Source organism: Pristiophorus japonicus, chromosome 12 (genome assembly GCF_044704955.1).
Source record: "Pristiophorus japonicus isolate sPriJap1 chromosome 12, sPriJap1.hap1, whole genome shotgun sequence".
Lineage (NCBI taxonomy): Eukaryota > Metazoa > Chordata > Chondrichthyes > Pristiophoridae > Pristiophorus > Pristiophorus japonicus.
The window spans coordinates 96,298,273-96,315,776 of record NC_091988.1 but is presented as its reverse complement, the minus strand read 5'-3'; the positions used below and the strand labels follow the sequence as shown (position 1 = coordinate 96,315,776).

General features: G+C 45.6%; 1 protein-coding gene across 1 annotated transcript in view; it reads right to left on the bottom strand.

Moving 5' to 3' along the window:
- LOC139276823 (aminomethyltransferase, mitochondrial-like) overlaps window positions 1-11,823 on the bottom strand; it is a 39,839-nt gene extending 28,016 nt beyond the window's left edge. The window contains exons 1-2 of the mRNA XM_070894821.1: window positions 11,779-11,823; window positions 10,239-10,532 (exon numbers count right to left, since the gene is read on the bottom strand). Of these exons, the coding sequence (XP_070750922.1) occupies window positions 10,239-10,532; window positions 11,779-11,823 (339 nt within the window). The remainder of the gene's footprint in view (window positions 1-10,238; window positions 10,533-11,778) is intronic.
- Window positions 11,824-17,504: the final 5,681 nt, after the last annotated feature.

The following is a 17,504-nucleotide window of genomic DNA, read 5'->3' as shown; positions in this document are numbered from 1 at the left end:
TCCATCCAGTTTTGGAAAGCATTCAATGCTCCAACAATCCTTTTGTAAAGAAATGTCTGCTAACTTCTCGCCTCACTCTCGGTGCTCATTTTAAATTGATGGACCCCACATGACTGACACCCCAGAATAAATAGTCTTTCCCTGTTCACACTTTCAAAACCATCCATTACTTAGAAAACTCCAATTAAAGCGCCTCTTAGCCTCCGATGCTCCAGTGGAAATAGTATCCTAACTCTGTTCATGTTAATCGTTTCCCATCCCTGGTCGCACTCTGGTGAATCTACACTATATGCTCTCTGGTTTTACAGCTTTCTATAATCGTATCCCAAGTTGCATGCAGCACTCTAACTGTGGCCTAACCACTGCCCTGCACAGATTTATCATCACCTCTTTGCTCCTGTACTCCAGGCCCACATCTAAAAACCCTAAGACACTGCCGATCTTTACGGCTTCATCTACCTTAAATCACACTGCTCTGTTCCTGCAAACCATTCAGCATTTTCCCCATTGAGTGTATGTTTCAGTTTCCGTGTATCTGCTCCCAAAATGCATTACCCCCAACTCCTCAGCATCATATCGCTTCTGTCACCCGTTAGCCCTGCCCGCTAACCTGGCAAAGTGCTCCATAGCCCATGATGCTGTTTGCACAACCCTTACTCATGTCCTCAGAAAATGTACCAATCGTGCTCCCTATATCCAAGCCCATATAAACTACATATAGTGAATAAAAGCACACCACTAACAACCCTTCTACAATCCGAGCTAAACCAGTTAAGCCTATCTCTTCATTTCCTGTTGGTCACTCAACTTTCTACCCATGCTGCTACATTTCATCACAGTATGTGCCCGAATTGTTTTGAAACAAGCCGTGTTACAACTACTGATTACATTTGGCAAACACAAGTTGCCTTTAACAGTCCTGCGTAACTCTTAAATGCTCACAAATTAGATCCTGAATTATGAATTGTAAAAGAATTTGCCCACACCGGACGTTAAATTAGTTGGTCTGTAGTTACCTGGATTATCCTTCTGTTACATCTACCCTCCGGTCTCACGGCACAATTTACATATTGAAGGAGGATTGAAAAACTGAGACCAGAGCCTCTGCTATCTCCTCTCTCGACTCCCTTTAACAGCCGAGGGTCCGTACCATCAGTGCCCAGTGACTGATCCACAGTAACTTGTACCTTGTAATTCCCACATTACAACAGTGACTACATTCCAAAAAGATACTTTATTGGCTGGAAAGCTCTTTGAGACGTCCGATGGTCGTGAAAGGTGACAATTCCTTTCCCACGGTTCCAGCAAGAGGGATGGAGTATAAAAGCAGAGAAGTCCTGCTACAACTGTACAGGGTATTGGTGAGGCCACACCTGGAGTACTGCGAACAGGTTTGGTCTCCGTATTTACGGAAGGATATACTTGCATTGGAGGCTGTTCAGAGAAGGTTCACTAGGTTGATTCCGGAGATGAGGGGGTTGACTAGGTTGGGCCAAGACTCACTGGAGTTCAGAAGAATGAGAGGTAATCTTATAATGAGGGGGCTCGACAAGGTGGATGCAGAGAGGATATTTCTACTCATAAGGGAAATTAAAACTAGGAGACATGGTCTTAGAATAAGGGGTCGCCCATTTAAAACTGCGATGAGTGGGTGCTGTATGGGGGAGGGAATGGGTGCTGTATGGGGATGAGGGCGGAGGAAGTGGGTGGTGTATGGGGGGAGGGAGCGAGTGCTGTATGGGGAGGAGGGCGGAGGGGACTGTCTGTAATGCCGATGTTCCTGCTCTACGGGATCCGTTCCAGTTGCCTTCCCTTCTCCCTCCAACTTCTTAATTTTACCCCGTGCCCCGGGTATTGAAATCCTGGATCAATTCACGAGAAGGTTCTGGGTGGTGAGTGGCCTTCTTGAACCGTGCAGTCCGTGTGGTGAAGGTGCTCCCACAGTGCTGTTCGGGAGGGAGTTCCAGGATTTTGACCCAGTGACGATGAAGGAACGGCAGAGATATTTCCAAGTCAGGATGGTTTGCCTTGGAGGGGAACTTGGTTTGTGACTTGGAGGGGAACTTGGAAGTAATGCTAATGGTGGAGGAAGTGAACGTTTAAAGTGGTGGATGGGGTGTCAATCAAGCGGGCTGCTTTGTCCTGGATGGTGTCAAGCTTCTTGAGTGTCGGCAAGTGGAGAGTATTCAATCACACTCCTGACTTGTGGCTTATAGATGGTGAAAAGGCTTTGGGGAGTCAGGAGATGAGACACTCACCACAGAATACCCAGCCTCTGACCTGCTCTTGGCTGGTTCTGTCAATAGTGAGGGGATTCGGCGATGGTAATGCTGATGATTGTCAACTCGCTTGTTGGAGATAGTCATTGCCTGGCACTTATGTGGCGAGAATGTAACTTACCACTTATCAGCCCAAACGTGAATGTCATCCAGGTCTTGCTGCATTCGGGCATGCACTGCTTCATTATCTGAGGAGTTGCAAATGGAAGGTTCATAATTACAGCAGTATCATTGGTTACTACAGTTACATTAATTTTATTGGTTACAGCAATTTCTAATGATTGCAATTTCTAATAATTTCATTGGTATATTCAGTTATGGCCACTGTTGCTAGGGAAAAGGTTATGTGTTTTTACATTTCTGTGAACATGTTCCACCTGGCAATACTGATTTCAAAAGGGGCCTTATTTCTGCTATCTCGTGTGACTTAAATTATCAGTTCCGCTAGCTGTCTACATTTATCTTGTTACGCTCTGACCTTAGTCCTCGCTCTTGAGGCCCGTTGATCTGTGTTATAGCTATTCTACCATGAACGCATTAAACTTTTCTCTCAGCCTGTCTTGCTTTATGTTTTAATTTTACTAAATTACTTTTTCCCTGATTAAGGTATTCGCTCCTACAATCCCCCATTTGATCAGGTGGTAACCCCAAATACCCACCATGAACAACAATTTTCCTTTCCCCGCCTTGATTCGTGTGTCTCCCGCCCCGGTTTCATTGATCAGGCGATAGGATTAAGACACTCGCGACTCGTACCAGGTACTCGTACCAGGTACTCGTACCCCTTTTTGGATCTAGCAAAGGCTTTGTGCATTCTTGATTAAGGGCCTTGGCCAATGTCTTCGTTCTGCGTCTCTTGTATTTGCCTGCACATTCTCCCAAGAGCATCAGCACTACTATCAGCTGCACTATAATTCTGATGCAAGGGTGTATGTTTAGATTCAGTCCAAAATGGTAGAGTCGAGAATACCACAGCGGGTCAGTCAGTTCTTTATCAGTGTCCTTTTGTAGTTTGTCAATTTGGTCCTTTAAGAAAACATATTTCCTTCATTGGTCAAACACACTCCTTTCCAGTGCCATCTGCTCTTCCCTCAACTTAGGGGTCGATTGTCCTTGTTCTCCAAAATCTTTATACCCCGATGGTCTCTTCCTTCAGCTCCGGGTATATTGTATATCCTTTGACGTTGATCTCGTGTTTAGGCTTCATACAGAAGTCAGGGCGTTCGATGGGACACCATCAGGTTAGCGACTGTTGTGCTGACGCACCACTGGCCATCTCCTTGTGATGCCACCATAGTCGCATAGTGATGCTTAGGATGCATCCCTCTTTTTGGCAGTATCCAGTCATCTTTTCCCTCCTGAAACGACTCTCGACAAAACACAACTTGGTTATTCTTATAACAATCTGTTATAGATATTCCCATTTTTAATAACATACTGATGCAGCTTGTGCTAGCTTACTCGTGCTTCCTTTCTTACTTCCTGTTTGTAACTTTGTATAGACTTTGTCCTTCAGTAAGTTTATACTGGGGAATGCTTACTACGAACCCTATTATATTCTGGTGGCCAGTGACGCATCTATTCTCAGGGACCCATGCGTGGCTATTCCTCCGAATGTGACAGGCTTCCAGCATCCAAGTTTTAAAAACGTTGTTGGTTATTCAGTCCCCGTTCTGTAACTGTTCCAAATTATGTTCCACTGAGGCCAGCATCATGCTCCATACCCCGCACACACATCGGCCGCACTTGCCTTAGCGGTTCAGTCGTTCTGGTCTTTTAAAGTGTGGGCTACTTGCAGTATTTCTCTTTCGGTCCCATCCCGATTGGGCCTGCAGCTGGTTGTTAGCTCCTCTTTCTGACAGCCCCTTTAAGGTACGGGTTAAAGTACTGACTTGCTCATTTGTGGCCTGAAGGTCTACCGTGTTAACTGTCGCCACCCCGGCCTACCATATGCCCCTTTTTCTCCTCGCCCTTCGGGTCACCATAAGTTTCATGGTGTTAGACTCCGGCCCCTCTATATTCTGGGCAGGCAGAAACTGGGGGTAGTTACATCCGTAATGTTTAAAAATACTGTAATCACCGCTGTTGCACCCTGTTTGTTTTCCCTGGTCATATTTGGGGAATCCAGAGGTTCCGGTGGGGGGGCAGTAGTAACAAGGGCTGTGGTAGTTGGTGGGGCAGTGGTTGTGGGTCTACCGCGTGCATTTGGAGGGCGGGCACAACTTTTGCTTGTCCTCTCCTGGTTGAGGTACTCCTGAGAATTCAGTGTCCCGTGGCGTGCATCTTAGCTGCACCCCTTCATTATGTATGCATTTTTCCCTCTCACCCCCAGTCTATCGGACACCAATTGTCATCTTTGTATGGGTCCATGTCCATGGGTTCAGTATTCCGACGCTGCACTTTAAGTCTATTTCTGTTTCAACCGCCACCGTTAGCTTTCCAGTCTCACACCCAACGTCACCCGAATCCAGGTAATACACGCCTTGCTGTCTCCCAGGCGAGTGAGGATTAAGGCACTTTTCAGAATCTTTGCAACGAGCCACATTCTTTTTCTGTTGAGATTACAGCCTGGCGTCCCAGGGGTTAAATTCTTATCATTTCCATTTCAACTGGATTGCTTGCACCGTTTCTCCGCAGATCCATTTTATATATCCTAAATCCTCTAAAAAGTCCATCTGTCAGTTCGTCCTTCCACTCCTTGTATTCTAAGGTGTATCTTAGAGTGTTTTACTGGGATTACTCTAGGTTCCACCATCTGTCGTACCTTTATATTCTTTCAGCTGGGACCAGTGCTTCCACCAGCCCCTACCTTGCATATTATTATAGCCGAGGCGGTTGTTTCATTGCCTTCGTTCTCCTCCTTCTGCCTTTCTCGGACCTCTTGTCGCATAGCTTTCAACTGTTCACTCAATTCCCTCACATACTTTCTGATTCTGTCTCGTAGGGGGCCCAAGTCGACTCCTCCCGTCACTGCAAAAGCTTCTGTAGATATGTGAAGAAAAAAAGATTAGTGACGACAAATGTAGGTCCCTTGCAGTCAGATTCAGGTGAATTTATAATGGGGAATAAAGAAATGGCAGACCAGTTGAACAAATACTTTGGTTCTGTCTTCACAAAGGAAGACACAAATAACCTTCCGGAAATACTCGGGGACCGAGGGTCTAGTGAGAAGGAGGAACTCCCCGGGACCTCAGTCTGCATTCCAGAGTACTTAAGGAAGCACTTAGAAATAGTGGATGCATTAGTGATCATTTTCCAACAGTCTATCGACTCTGGATCAGTTCCTATGGACCTCGGAGGGTAGCTAAGGATGGAGAAAGAAAGCGGGTAATTATAGACTGGTTAGCCTGACATCAGTAGTGGGGAAAATGTTGGAATCCATTATTAAAGATGAAATAGCAGCGCATTTGGAAAGCAGTGACAGGATCGGTCCAAGTCAGCATGGATTTATGAAAGGCAAATCATGCTTGACAAATCTTCTGGAATTTTTTGAGGCTGTAACGAGTAGAGTGGACAAGGGAGAACCAGTGGATGTGGTGTATTTGGACTTTCAAACGGCTCTGGTGTGCTGTACTGATGTGGATAGAGAACTGGTTGGCAGACAGGAAGCAGAGGTCCTTTTCAGAATGGCAGACAGTGACTAGTGGGGTGCCACAGGGCTCAGTGCTGGGACCCCAGCTCTTTACAATATACATTAATGATTTGGATGAAGGAATTGAATGTAATATCTCCAAGTTTGCAGACACTAAGCTGGGTGGCAGTGTGAGCTATGAGGAGGAGGCTAAGAGGCTGCAGGGTGACTTGGACAGGTTCGGTGAGTGGGCAAATGCATGGCAGAATAAATGTGAGGTTATCCACTTTGGGGGCAAAAACATGAAGGCAGAATATTATCTGAATAGCGGCAGACCTGATACATCAGTCATTGAAAGTTGGCATGCAGGTACAGCAGGTGGTGAAGAAGGCAAATGGTATGTTGACCTTCATATCTAGGGGATTTGAGAATAGAAGCAGGGAGGTCTTACTGCAGTTGTACAGGGCCTTGGTGAGGCCTCACCTGGAATATTGTGTTCAGTTTTGGTCTCCTAATCTGAGGAAGGACATTCTTGCTATTGAGGGAGTGCAGCAAAGGTTCATCCACTGGAGTTCACAAGAATGAGAGGGGATCACATAGAAAAACATAAAATTCTGACAGGACTGGACAGGTTAGATGCAGGAAGAATGCTCCCGATGTTGGGGAAGTCCAGAACCAAAGGAGAGAGTCTAAGGATAAGGGGTAAGCCATTTAGGACTGAGATGAGGAGAAACTTCTTCAGTTGTTAACCTGTGGAATTCTCTACCAGAGAGAGTTTTTGATGCCAGTTCATTGGATATATTCAAGAGGGAGTTAGATATGGCCCTTACGGCTAAAGGGATCAAGGGGTATGGAGGAGGTACTGGAGGTAAATGATCAGCCATGATCTTATTGAATGGTGGTGCATGCTCGAAGGGCTGAATGGCCTACTCCTGCACCTATTTTCTATGTTTCGGTTGCACAAACATTCTCCACGGACGCCTGTGCATGCGCACCGTTACCTGGGCCACACATGCACAATACCCCACAGTTACGGCCAGCAGGAGGCCATGGTTTCTTCAGCTCCGTGGGGAGGTGGGGGGAGGAGAAAGAGAGGGGATCGGAGGGGGGAGCGCGAGAGAGAGGAGGGTGGTGGGAGGGAAGGTGGATAGAGAGAGAGGAGGGGGGAGCGAGAGAGAGGAGGGGGGAGCGAGAGAGAGGAGGGGGGAGCGAGAGAGAGAGAGAGAGAGAGAGAGAGGAGTGGGGGAGCGAGAGAAAGAGAAAGAGAAAAAAAGAGAAAGAGAAAGAGAAAGAGAAAGAGAGAGAGAGAGAGAGAGAGAGAGAGAGAGGAGTGGGTTGGAAGGAGAGCGAGAACATGATCCAGATGGTATATCCGTACTACCTTCTCCCTCTCCCGTGTGTGGGGACTGGGATAATAGGCATATAAATAGTAAACGGGCAGTAAGAGGACGAGTGGGGCCAATTAGGGACCGAAAAGGAGACCTATGCATGCAGGCAGGGCTGAGGTACTACACGAGTACTTTGCATCTGTCTTCAAGTAAGAAGATACCGCCATAGACATAGTAAAGGAGGAGGCAGACAAGATGCTGGTTGGGATAAACATTGATCGAGGAGGGACTGGAAAGGCTGGCTGTACTTTAGGTAGATAAGTCACCAGGACCGGATGTGATGCATCAGAGGACACTGAGGGAAGTGAAGGAAGAAATCGCGGAGGTACGAGCCATAATCTTCCAATCCTCTTTAGAAATGGGGGTGGTGCCAGAGGACTGATTGCAAATGTTACACCCTTGTTCAAAAAAAGGATGTAAAGATAAACCCAGCAACTACAGACCAGTCAGTTTAACCTCGGTCGTGGGGAAACCTTTAGAAATAAACAGGGACAAAATTACAAGTCACTTGGACAAGTGTGGTGCTAAACCAACCTGATCGAGTTTTTTGAGGAGGTAATAGAGAGGGTTGATAAGGGCAATGTGTTTGACGTGATGTATATGGATTTCCAATTGGTATTCAACAAAATACCGCATTATAGGCTTCCCATGGAATAAAAGGGACAGTGGCAGCCTGGATACGAAATTGGCTCAGTGACATGAAATAGAGAGTGGTGAATGGTTGTTTTTCAGGGGGTTGGTACTAGGACCACTGCTTTTTTTGATATATATTAATGACTTGGACATGGGTGTACAGGGCACAATTTCACAATTTTCAGATGACACAAAACTTGGGAAGTACAGTGAACAGTGAGGAGGATAGTGATAGACTTCAGGAGGACGCAGAAAAGTGTGAAGTGAGGAGATGAAATATAAACTAAAGGTTACAATCCTAAAGGGGGTGCATGAACAGAGAGCTAGAGAGATGTGCACAAATCGTTGAAGGTGGCAGGGCAGGTTGAGAAAGCAGTTAAACAAGTTTACGGGATCCTGGGCTCCATAAATAGAGATGTCGGGGCTAGAATTTCCCCAAAGCCCACCAGCGCCCGATCGCCGCCCAAAAGACTGCAAAGACTGGGAAGATAATCGCCGGCGAAAACTTCCCCCCAAAAAATAAAACAATCCACCCAGCGAAAAAAAAAACCTCCCCCATTCTGGGCACGAAATGTAATTTAGGGTCAATTGGGCAGTTCCTAAACAAAATGGGCACCAAATAAAAAAATCACTAAAAATTTACCCCGAGGCTGCGGGTTGACAAGAACAATCATTTTTCAAAAAACATCACCTAAAAAATCAAAAAAACTTGCCTAAGATATTTTAAAATTAAATAACCACAACATTGTTGCAGAGCTACTCACCTGCCGCCCAGCTCCACTGATCCTTGTGGACGTTTTTTTATACTCAGCCCCGGGTCATCGCTGGGCCAAATATTGCGTGTGGTCCACTCCCCGGCCATACCTCGAAACCACCGGCGTAACTCAGGTAGGGAATTTCTCACTCACCTGATTACCGCCCACAATGGCCAATACCCCCAGAAACTGGGCAGTGAGCCCACAGAGCGCAAAAGTGTGGAAATTATGATGAACCTGTAAAAACATTGGGGTATTGTTGGGCACCGCACTTTAGGAAAGATGTGAAAGGGTTTAGAGAGGATGCAGAAAAGATTTACGAGAATAGTTCCAGGGATGAAGGACCTCAGTTGCATGGATAGAATGGAGAAGCTGGGGTTTTTCTCCTTAGAGCAGAGAAGATTGAGAGGAGATTTGATAGAGGTGTTCAAAATCATGAGACAGAGCATATAGCGAGAAACTGTTCCCATTGGTAGAAAGGTCGAGAACCAGAGGACACAGATTTAAGGTGACTGGCAAAAGAGTAACAGAAGGAAAAACCTTTTTACACAGCAAGTGGTTAGGATCTGGAATGCACTGGAGGCAGACTCAATCTCGGCTTTCAAAAGGGAGTTGGATAAGTACCCGAGAAAAGGAATGTGCAGGGCTACGGGGAAGGGCTCTATATAACATTGTCACTATTCACTCAACAATCTGTGGGCCATACACAATGCCTGCCCCATGGTGGGGGGTGGGAGGTCGAAGTTGGGCAGGGGGAGGTGGTCAGGAACTTGTTTGGCAGGGGGAGGGGGGTTGGAAAAGAGAAGGTCTTAACCAGAGAGGGTGAGCCCTGTGCTGTCTGCAGTGGGAAGTCAGACTGGCTCGAGTTACACTTTGCATAGTAATTGATTACGTAGACAGGCAGGATCTAATTACACATCCTGGGTGTGTCTTGTCCTCCAGGGGGCCCAATCAGCAATCAGGTCTCGTCCTCCAAGGGAACCAATCAGAACTTTGGTGTTGCAAATACACACAATTAATTAAAATCCTAAACAGGAGGGGGACTGGGTGACCGGTGCGCTAGTCACTGGCCTTTCACCTCTTGGACCCGGGCTTTGTCCACTGGCTGTAAGGATCCTGTGTAGAATGGGTCTGCGTGGTTTCAATCTAGTTGCGAGTGGGCAATGGCCAAGAGCACAAAAATCCCCCTCGGCCATCCAATGGCTCGACCTGTAGGGGGCGCTCTGTGGCATCTCATTGGGGTGCAGTAGAGGGAGTTGTACTCTGCATCCAACCACTGTATAAACTATTTGGGAATGCTGATGTACAACTCTGAGATCTCTGTGTTCCCTATGTCCCCCCAACTCTGGCCTCTTGAGTCTCCCCGACTTCCGTCGCCCCACCATTAAGCTCTGGAATTCTGTCCATAAACCTCTCCGTCTCTCTCTTCGTCATCTGACAACACTCCTGTGAAGCCTAAATGCAAGTTGCTGATGCAGGAAAGCACTTCTTTCAGCGTTACGGACACCGATTCCCTCGATGAACACAAAATAAAAGAAACCCGTTTACCCGGAGTTTATCGGCACTTCCCCTCAGTGGGTCTCACTGTATCTGTCAGGAAGATGTAACTTACCTCAGCCCCGTCCTCTCCGGTGTAGCCACAACAGGTCACTCTGCAGCCCTGTACCCCGAACACCGTCATCACAGCGCTCCACATGAAGGGCAGCTTGCCGAGGTCATCGGACACACCCTCCTGCAGCACCCTCACCGCAGATGGACCTGAGCAACATAAACAACAGCTGCATATTATCCACAACGTTCCAGCACTCTGCAAGGGGAAATAAATAACTGCAGTTTTGTCGCAATAAAGAACGAACCTACGGACAGAACGGGGAGGGCCGGGGTCCGGGGCGGGCTCTGAGGTCCCCTAGTGTGCCTCGGTTCGGTCGATTAGGTTGCTGGGAGAGGCGACTTCCAGCTATAGAGGGCAAGATGCTGGCTGGTCGGAGTAAGTGTGGAAAGTATTTTTATCTAAGCTGATACCATACGGTATTTGTGTGCCTTTTGATTAAAATGGAGTCCTGGCCCTTCCAGAACTTTCTGCATTTTAGCAGTCAGCTTGCATAAACAGCTAAACCTGCTGTTAGATGGCTGATGGCCATCAGACAGCTAGGAGACAAGTCATGCTGAGACAAGTAACCCCCCATGGTGCTCTCCTATTGTCTACACTACAGGAGTTCCATGTCACCCCACCCTTATCTTCTAGCCATTATCTCTTTCCGAGACCTCATCCATTTGATGCAAACAGATAAACTGACCAGGAAATTGAAACAATCCTGACACAATACAAGACAGGTGATAGCCCATTACCTATGACTCATGGAGTAATGGCCGTTTGGCTTCCTGATTACCCTGACAAAAGGAAATATCTGTAAACCATGTCAGGACCAGGATATAGTAATTAACTCTTTATCTGTATTCACTGACTGAGACAGAGCAATACACAGGGAGAGGCCAGAACTTTGGTTTTACTGTATAAATATCTTGTTAAACTGAACCATTTCGGAGGTGTTCACTTAGCCCTTGACTGAGTGTGACCTACCCCTTGCGAGCAAGTAAATTAAAAAGAAACTTCTACCGGAGCTGTAAGTGTCGGAGTCATTCTTTTCGGAGGTCGAGATTTCGACATAAGACAAATTGGCTGTGGCTCAGTGGATAGCACTCTCGCCTCAGAATCATAAGGTTGTGGGTTCCAATCCCACTCCAGGGACGTGAGCTAAGCTCACACTCCTGTAGAGTGCTGAGGGAGCACTGCATTGTCAGATGTGCAGTCTTTCGAATTGAGATGTTAAACCGAGGCCCAGTCTGCTCTCTCAAGTGGATGTAAAAGATCCCATGGCACTATTCGCAGAAGGGCAGTGGAGTCCTCCTGGCTAATATTTATCCTTCCATCAACATTACTAAGACATGGGAGCTTGCTGTGTGCAAACTGGCTGCTGTGTTTCCTGAATTACAAATGTGACTACACTTCAAAAGTTCTTCATTGGCTCTAAAGAGGTCGTGAAAGGCGACAGATCATTGGACAATCACCTCAGGGAGGCGGAATGGATGGAATTCTGCCTCTCCCATGCGGCTGCTCAACAGGAGGCTGGGCCAATGTTGTACGTGACTACTTCGTGTCCGGATGAGGTGGGCAGGCTGGATGGTCCATTGCTCATGTGTGTATTAGACTGGGCCCTCTGGAGGATGGAGCAACAGCAGACATTTTTCAATTCCTCCAGCTCGCAAATGATTTTAGTGAAGAGAGAGTCTGTAATGTCTGGAGCTCCACACTGTGGACACTTGTGTTACTGCAGCTAGTGCTGTTTAATAAAGAGGTCACCTGACCTGGAACCTGCAGCCATCTTAAAGATTGTGTGTGTGTGCGTTCCTTGAAGATGACATTTGGCGACAAGAATGAAATTGTTGTCGGTGAAGGATTCAGCCAGGCGACAGAACAGCTACAAATCCGAGGTAAATTACGAGCACACTTGGTTCAACTGCCAGTCAAAATGGCTGTCCCTATATATGGATCGGCTACAAATGTTTTTCACTGCAAATCATATCATCGAAATCATGGTAATGAATACAATAACCGTGAGGTGGTAACGGGGGCCAGGGCAGAGTTGCATAAAACGCTGATAAATTTGCTTGTGCCTGACAAACCAAAGGGTACAACGCTGAAACATATTCTAACTAAGTTATAATAGAAATTGCTGGAAGTTATAGTTTCGGATTACGAAATCAGAAGGCCGATGAAAATATCAGAGAGTAAAAAAGCTATCTATTCACTGTAATTTGGGAAACTTTCAGGACTGAACATTGCGGGACCGCTTTGTTTGTGGGGTGAGAAACGATGCAAAGCTTGAGTATGGCCAACCAATATGCCCAAGAATTTCATACAAATTTCAGTCATCAGACAACCAAGGTGAATCGCCTGCAGGTTCAAAGTAAAAGGTAGTGGGACTCCAAAGTCACAGAAACTGGAAATGGGAACAGAGCATTGCCTTCACAGACAGACAACTTTGAGCACAGCGTTTCTTCGGCAGGAAAAGTGGGCATCTTGCGAAGGCATGCCGACTGAAGGGTAAACCAGCTTTCAAAGCTGTGAATAGAAATCCCCAGAGACTACCTAGCATGGAAGATCAACAACAGGATGAGATGTTAAGAGTTAAACGTCATCAGGAGTTCGAGTTTAACGGATGGCGAATAGATGTTGCAGGATTTAAGATATCCGTGAGTGTAGTACCGGAGTCGCTATACCTCGACAAATTGTGGGATTTCCCATTGGAGAAAGCCAAGATAGAGCTGTGAGACTACTCGAGAGAGAACATTCCGGTGGTAGGTCGCATCACCGTACAGGTGTGAGCTTCTAATAGTAGTGGCAGGAGACAAGCCTGCCTTACTAGGAAGAAACTGGTTGGGATCACTGAAGTGTCATCAAGAATTAGCTGCAGTCCGATCCAAGGCTTCAAGGTGAGTGTCAGGGTACAGAAGGACGCTAGATCGGTTTACTACAAGCCACGTTCCGTACCATATGCACTCAAGGAGAAAGTTGAGCAAGAACTCAAAAAACTAGAGACTGAGAACATTATTTCTAAGATACATTGATGTAATTGGGTTACACCCATTGTTGTTGTACCTAAGTCCAATTATAAAGTAACCGTAAACCAAGTTCTAGAGGGTAATGTCCCCAATACATTGCCAAATATCGAAGATTTGTTCACAACACTGACAGGGGGTCAGATTTTCTCAAAGTTGGATCTGATGAATGCCTACTTACAGCTTGGCTTGAATATAAATACCTGTATCAACTTAATAGGCTATGGGTAATGAACGAGATTTTGCAAGGTATTGAAGGGGTAGTATGTTATTTGGATGACTCAGCACCAAATAGGCAAATTCATAACATATTGAATGAAGTCCTCAAACAGCTAGAGAAGCACAGAGTACGTGTGGCTGCTTGCAAGTGAGAGTTATTTCAAAACTCAGTGGAGTACTTAGGGTACAGAGTAGACAAAGATGGTTTACATCCAACCAAGGAAAAACTGGATGCAATCAGAATGAATTTCAAAATTTGGCTGCAGTATGACCTATTGAAAAAACAGGTCCATTGCAAGTGGTCAAAAGAATGTGATACAGCATTCAAGGAGTGCAAAAGCAACTTGGTAGAGAGCACCATGTCAGTTCACTATGACGTATTTCAGGAGATCAAGATAGCATGTGATGCTTCTCCATATGAAGTTGGGGCAGTAATCTCTCGGAGACCAATTGCTTTTGCTTCATGCACTCTCGGTTCCAGCGAGCGTAATTATGTGCAAATCAAGAAATGGTCGTAAGTTTAATCTCATTACGGACAGCAATCCTCCATTCAAAGTTCCCAGTTCCAACATTAGCTGCAGCCCGAATGGCATATACATCATAGGCAGTCCCTCGAACGAGGATGACTTGCTTCCATGAGTTCACAGATGTTCCAGTCCCGAACTCCAATTGAGGGGGTGGAAGATGCCTGTGCGTGGATTTTTTTTTAAACGTGTGGTGCACACGGGCTCGAAAGAGCTAGGCCTTTATCCAGTGGCAAGGGTTGAACCAGGATGACTGGAGACCTGATCTGCTGCACGGACCTAGTGCGCGCACATATCGCCGTGTGGGCTGGGTCCTCTATCCCCCATTTACTGGTGCCCCTCCCTATCCCCCATTTACTGGTGCCCCTCCTCTATCCCCCTCATTTACATAACAAAAACAGACTACTTGCTGTATCTGCATACTAAGCTTTTGTGTTTCATGCACAAGAACTCCCAGGTATCCATATACACTGCATCAAACGCACTACCCTCACTGAATTTTTTTTTGAGAAGGTAACCAGGAGGTTCAATATAACAGGAATGTACTGATATCGGGGATACTCTGTCAGTCAGTTTAATATGCCACAGTAGACATACCACAGCTGCAGTTGAACAATAGTTAGATGGATTTAGCATTGTGGACCCAATGGAAACTTCACACATCATTCGGTCCAATTGACCTGTGCATGTGTGTGTGTGTATGCATGTCTCTGTCTGTGAAGGTGTACGGTGTCTCTGCCTGTCTGTGTCTGCGTGCGTATGTCTGTGGGTCTGTACACACCTGCATGTCTCTGTCTGATAGTGTGTGTGTGTGTGTGTGTGTGTGTGTGTGTGTGTGTGTGTGTGTAGCAGGTTATTTCAGTAATAGATGCAATGGTAGTGATTTAAACCTCATTATAGCACAGCTGATCACTTCCCCATCACAAGTTACACCAAATAGGGAAGGGGTGTTCTATTTTTCATACATTGATGAACTGCCAGTCACAGTTGAAGAGATTGGGAGGGCAACCAAACGTGACCCAGTTATGTCAAAGGTGTATGATTATATTACAAACGGATGGCCAAACCAGGCGGAGTAATGAATTATCAGTCGATAAGTGGTTATACCAAATAAATTCAAGTCCAAATTATTAGGAGACCTCCATGACCAGCATCTGGGAATGTGCTTGACCAAGAGTTTTGCACGCAGTTACTTATGGTGAGAGTACAGTCAGTCAATTGGTAAGCAAGCAACCATTATCAGGACAATTATAGCCATGGAAATGGCCCCCCCAGGGTGGGTCTCGGGGGTCAGGTTCACATCTGGCCTTCTGACTTTGGATTTATTTGGGGATGTGAGAAAGTGCAGCAGACAACTGGTATTGGTGCAAAAAACTTCGATTTTATTCAGGAACAGAAAATACAATGTCAAAGCATACAATCACTAGAAGAAGAAACACTTTATCACACATTCAAAAGGGGTTACAGAAAATAATACATCTCCCAACTCCCACCGCCTCACTCTGACTAGGTTGAACTCTAGGGCAAACAGGGATAATGCTCACCAACCCTTTTATTGTCAAGTTAGCGGTGATTCGCAGTTTCGGGGTTCGCTGGACTCTGTAGGTTCTGCTTGCCGTACCCTGAATGTCGCGGAAGACTTCTGGTGTCCGCTGATGCGGTAGGGCGCGTATTGGATTTGTCAGCAGTAGGTTTTGAAGTTATTTTAGGTAATGTTTCACCTGTTGGTAGCTAGGAACAAATTGTAGAGTGCTTCTTGAGGAGTCTTTTCTTAGAATTTGTCAATCGCGGTGGTTTGATGTTACCACATTGGCTGTGGTCAGTTGTTGCTGCAGTGATGATATCCGAAGTTACTGCTTTTCTCTGCCGGTTTGATGATGTTCTTCTTCCTTCTTCGATGGCAGAGCAGTGCAGCCCAGGAGTGTCGATGAGGCTGAAGACGTTGATCTCTCTGAAAGTTGTTCTCAGAAAGCTGTTCCCCTGACCCGTAAAACATGGCCCCAATTATTCTTTGGGAGCCGTTCTAATCTGCGCGCCAAATCAACCCCGATTCTTTGTCTTGATTTTGGCAGGCTCAGTAATTCTTTTGTCATATTTTGGCAGGCTAGTTAAGGATAACTTGTTTCAGATATGCTGATCTGTGGATTTGTTGTTCGATTGGGAAAATTAGTTTTGGTATTTACGTTGTCTGCCTAGGCCTGGGTTTTCCATGCGGACTGGATGGACGATTAACAATATGCATGCACTGGATGGGTTTCATTCTTAGAGCTATGGCTGGCTATCTCTGGGTCGAGGAGAAGGATTTTTGAGTTTACATAATTCTCCAGACAATTTGCTTTAGGTCGAATATCCCAGACAGCTCCAATACCCAAAACTGGTCCTTTCAGAGGTTAATGTTCTCCCTGGTTTTTGCAGTCCTTTACCCTTGCAGACCCATGCATCCCTTAAAATCCCAAACTCGGTTAAAACGCGTAGATTTCTTCCATAGATATCTTAGGATCCCAAACTTTCTGCTTGATAGTCCCAAATCGAATTTCCTTTTCAATGAGTCCAAACACTGGGGGGTTTCCCACGAATTTTGCAACCTTACAGTTACATATCGATTTGCAATTTTTCATTGTGATTGATAGCCATTCGAAGTGAGTCGAGGTGTTTCCAATGTGGAAAACAACAAGTAAAACATTTGACATTTTGCGAAGATTATGTTCTTCATGTGATGGTCCAGAAGAAATTGTCAATTTCATTCAGAAGAATTTGCACAGTTCACGAGCAACACCACCCTGCTTCGAATGGTGACTGTACAAATTGTAAAATGTGCCCTCATCAAACAAATGTTGGATCTAAATCCAAAGATTTTCTAATAACGTATCGTAATACTCCTCACAAAACTACTGATAGAACACCAACAGAGTTGTTTCTCAAACGACAGCCTGGAACCAGATACTCGTTGTTAAAACTAAACTTGGTACAGTCCGTAAAAGAGTCACAATTAAGACAGAAAGAGAATCATGATAGAGGTAGAGTAAAAGAGAGAAGTGTGAAATTAAACCAGAAGGGTGAGTAAAGTAGTTACCAGGAAAAGTGGTGAAGATGTGGTCTTCGCACATATTTGGTCAAGATGTTTGATAATGGACAGGTTAGGTTTGTTCACATTGATCATATTTTACCCACAGACATGGAAGTAGTTGAAGGTGGGAGTGATTAGTTTTGATACACCAGTAGCATATCCTGAGAATGCATACTGAGAATGTATATTGAATGTATACAGACATTGAAGTTGACAATATGGGAAATGTATAGGGACAGTGAAAAGTTAAGGATTCATGGAGGAATAGCCATAAAAATCTCAGACTGGAGACTGCAAATGTTACAATATTGACACAGCTAACAAACTAACTCCAAGGTCGTAATAGATCACACCACTAACTTGAAACATTAATAGAGGAACAATGGCTCTTTGTGTAAAAACAGACCATACAGAAGTCGGCTCATGAGTGGACAAAGGGAAGGAGGGA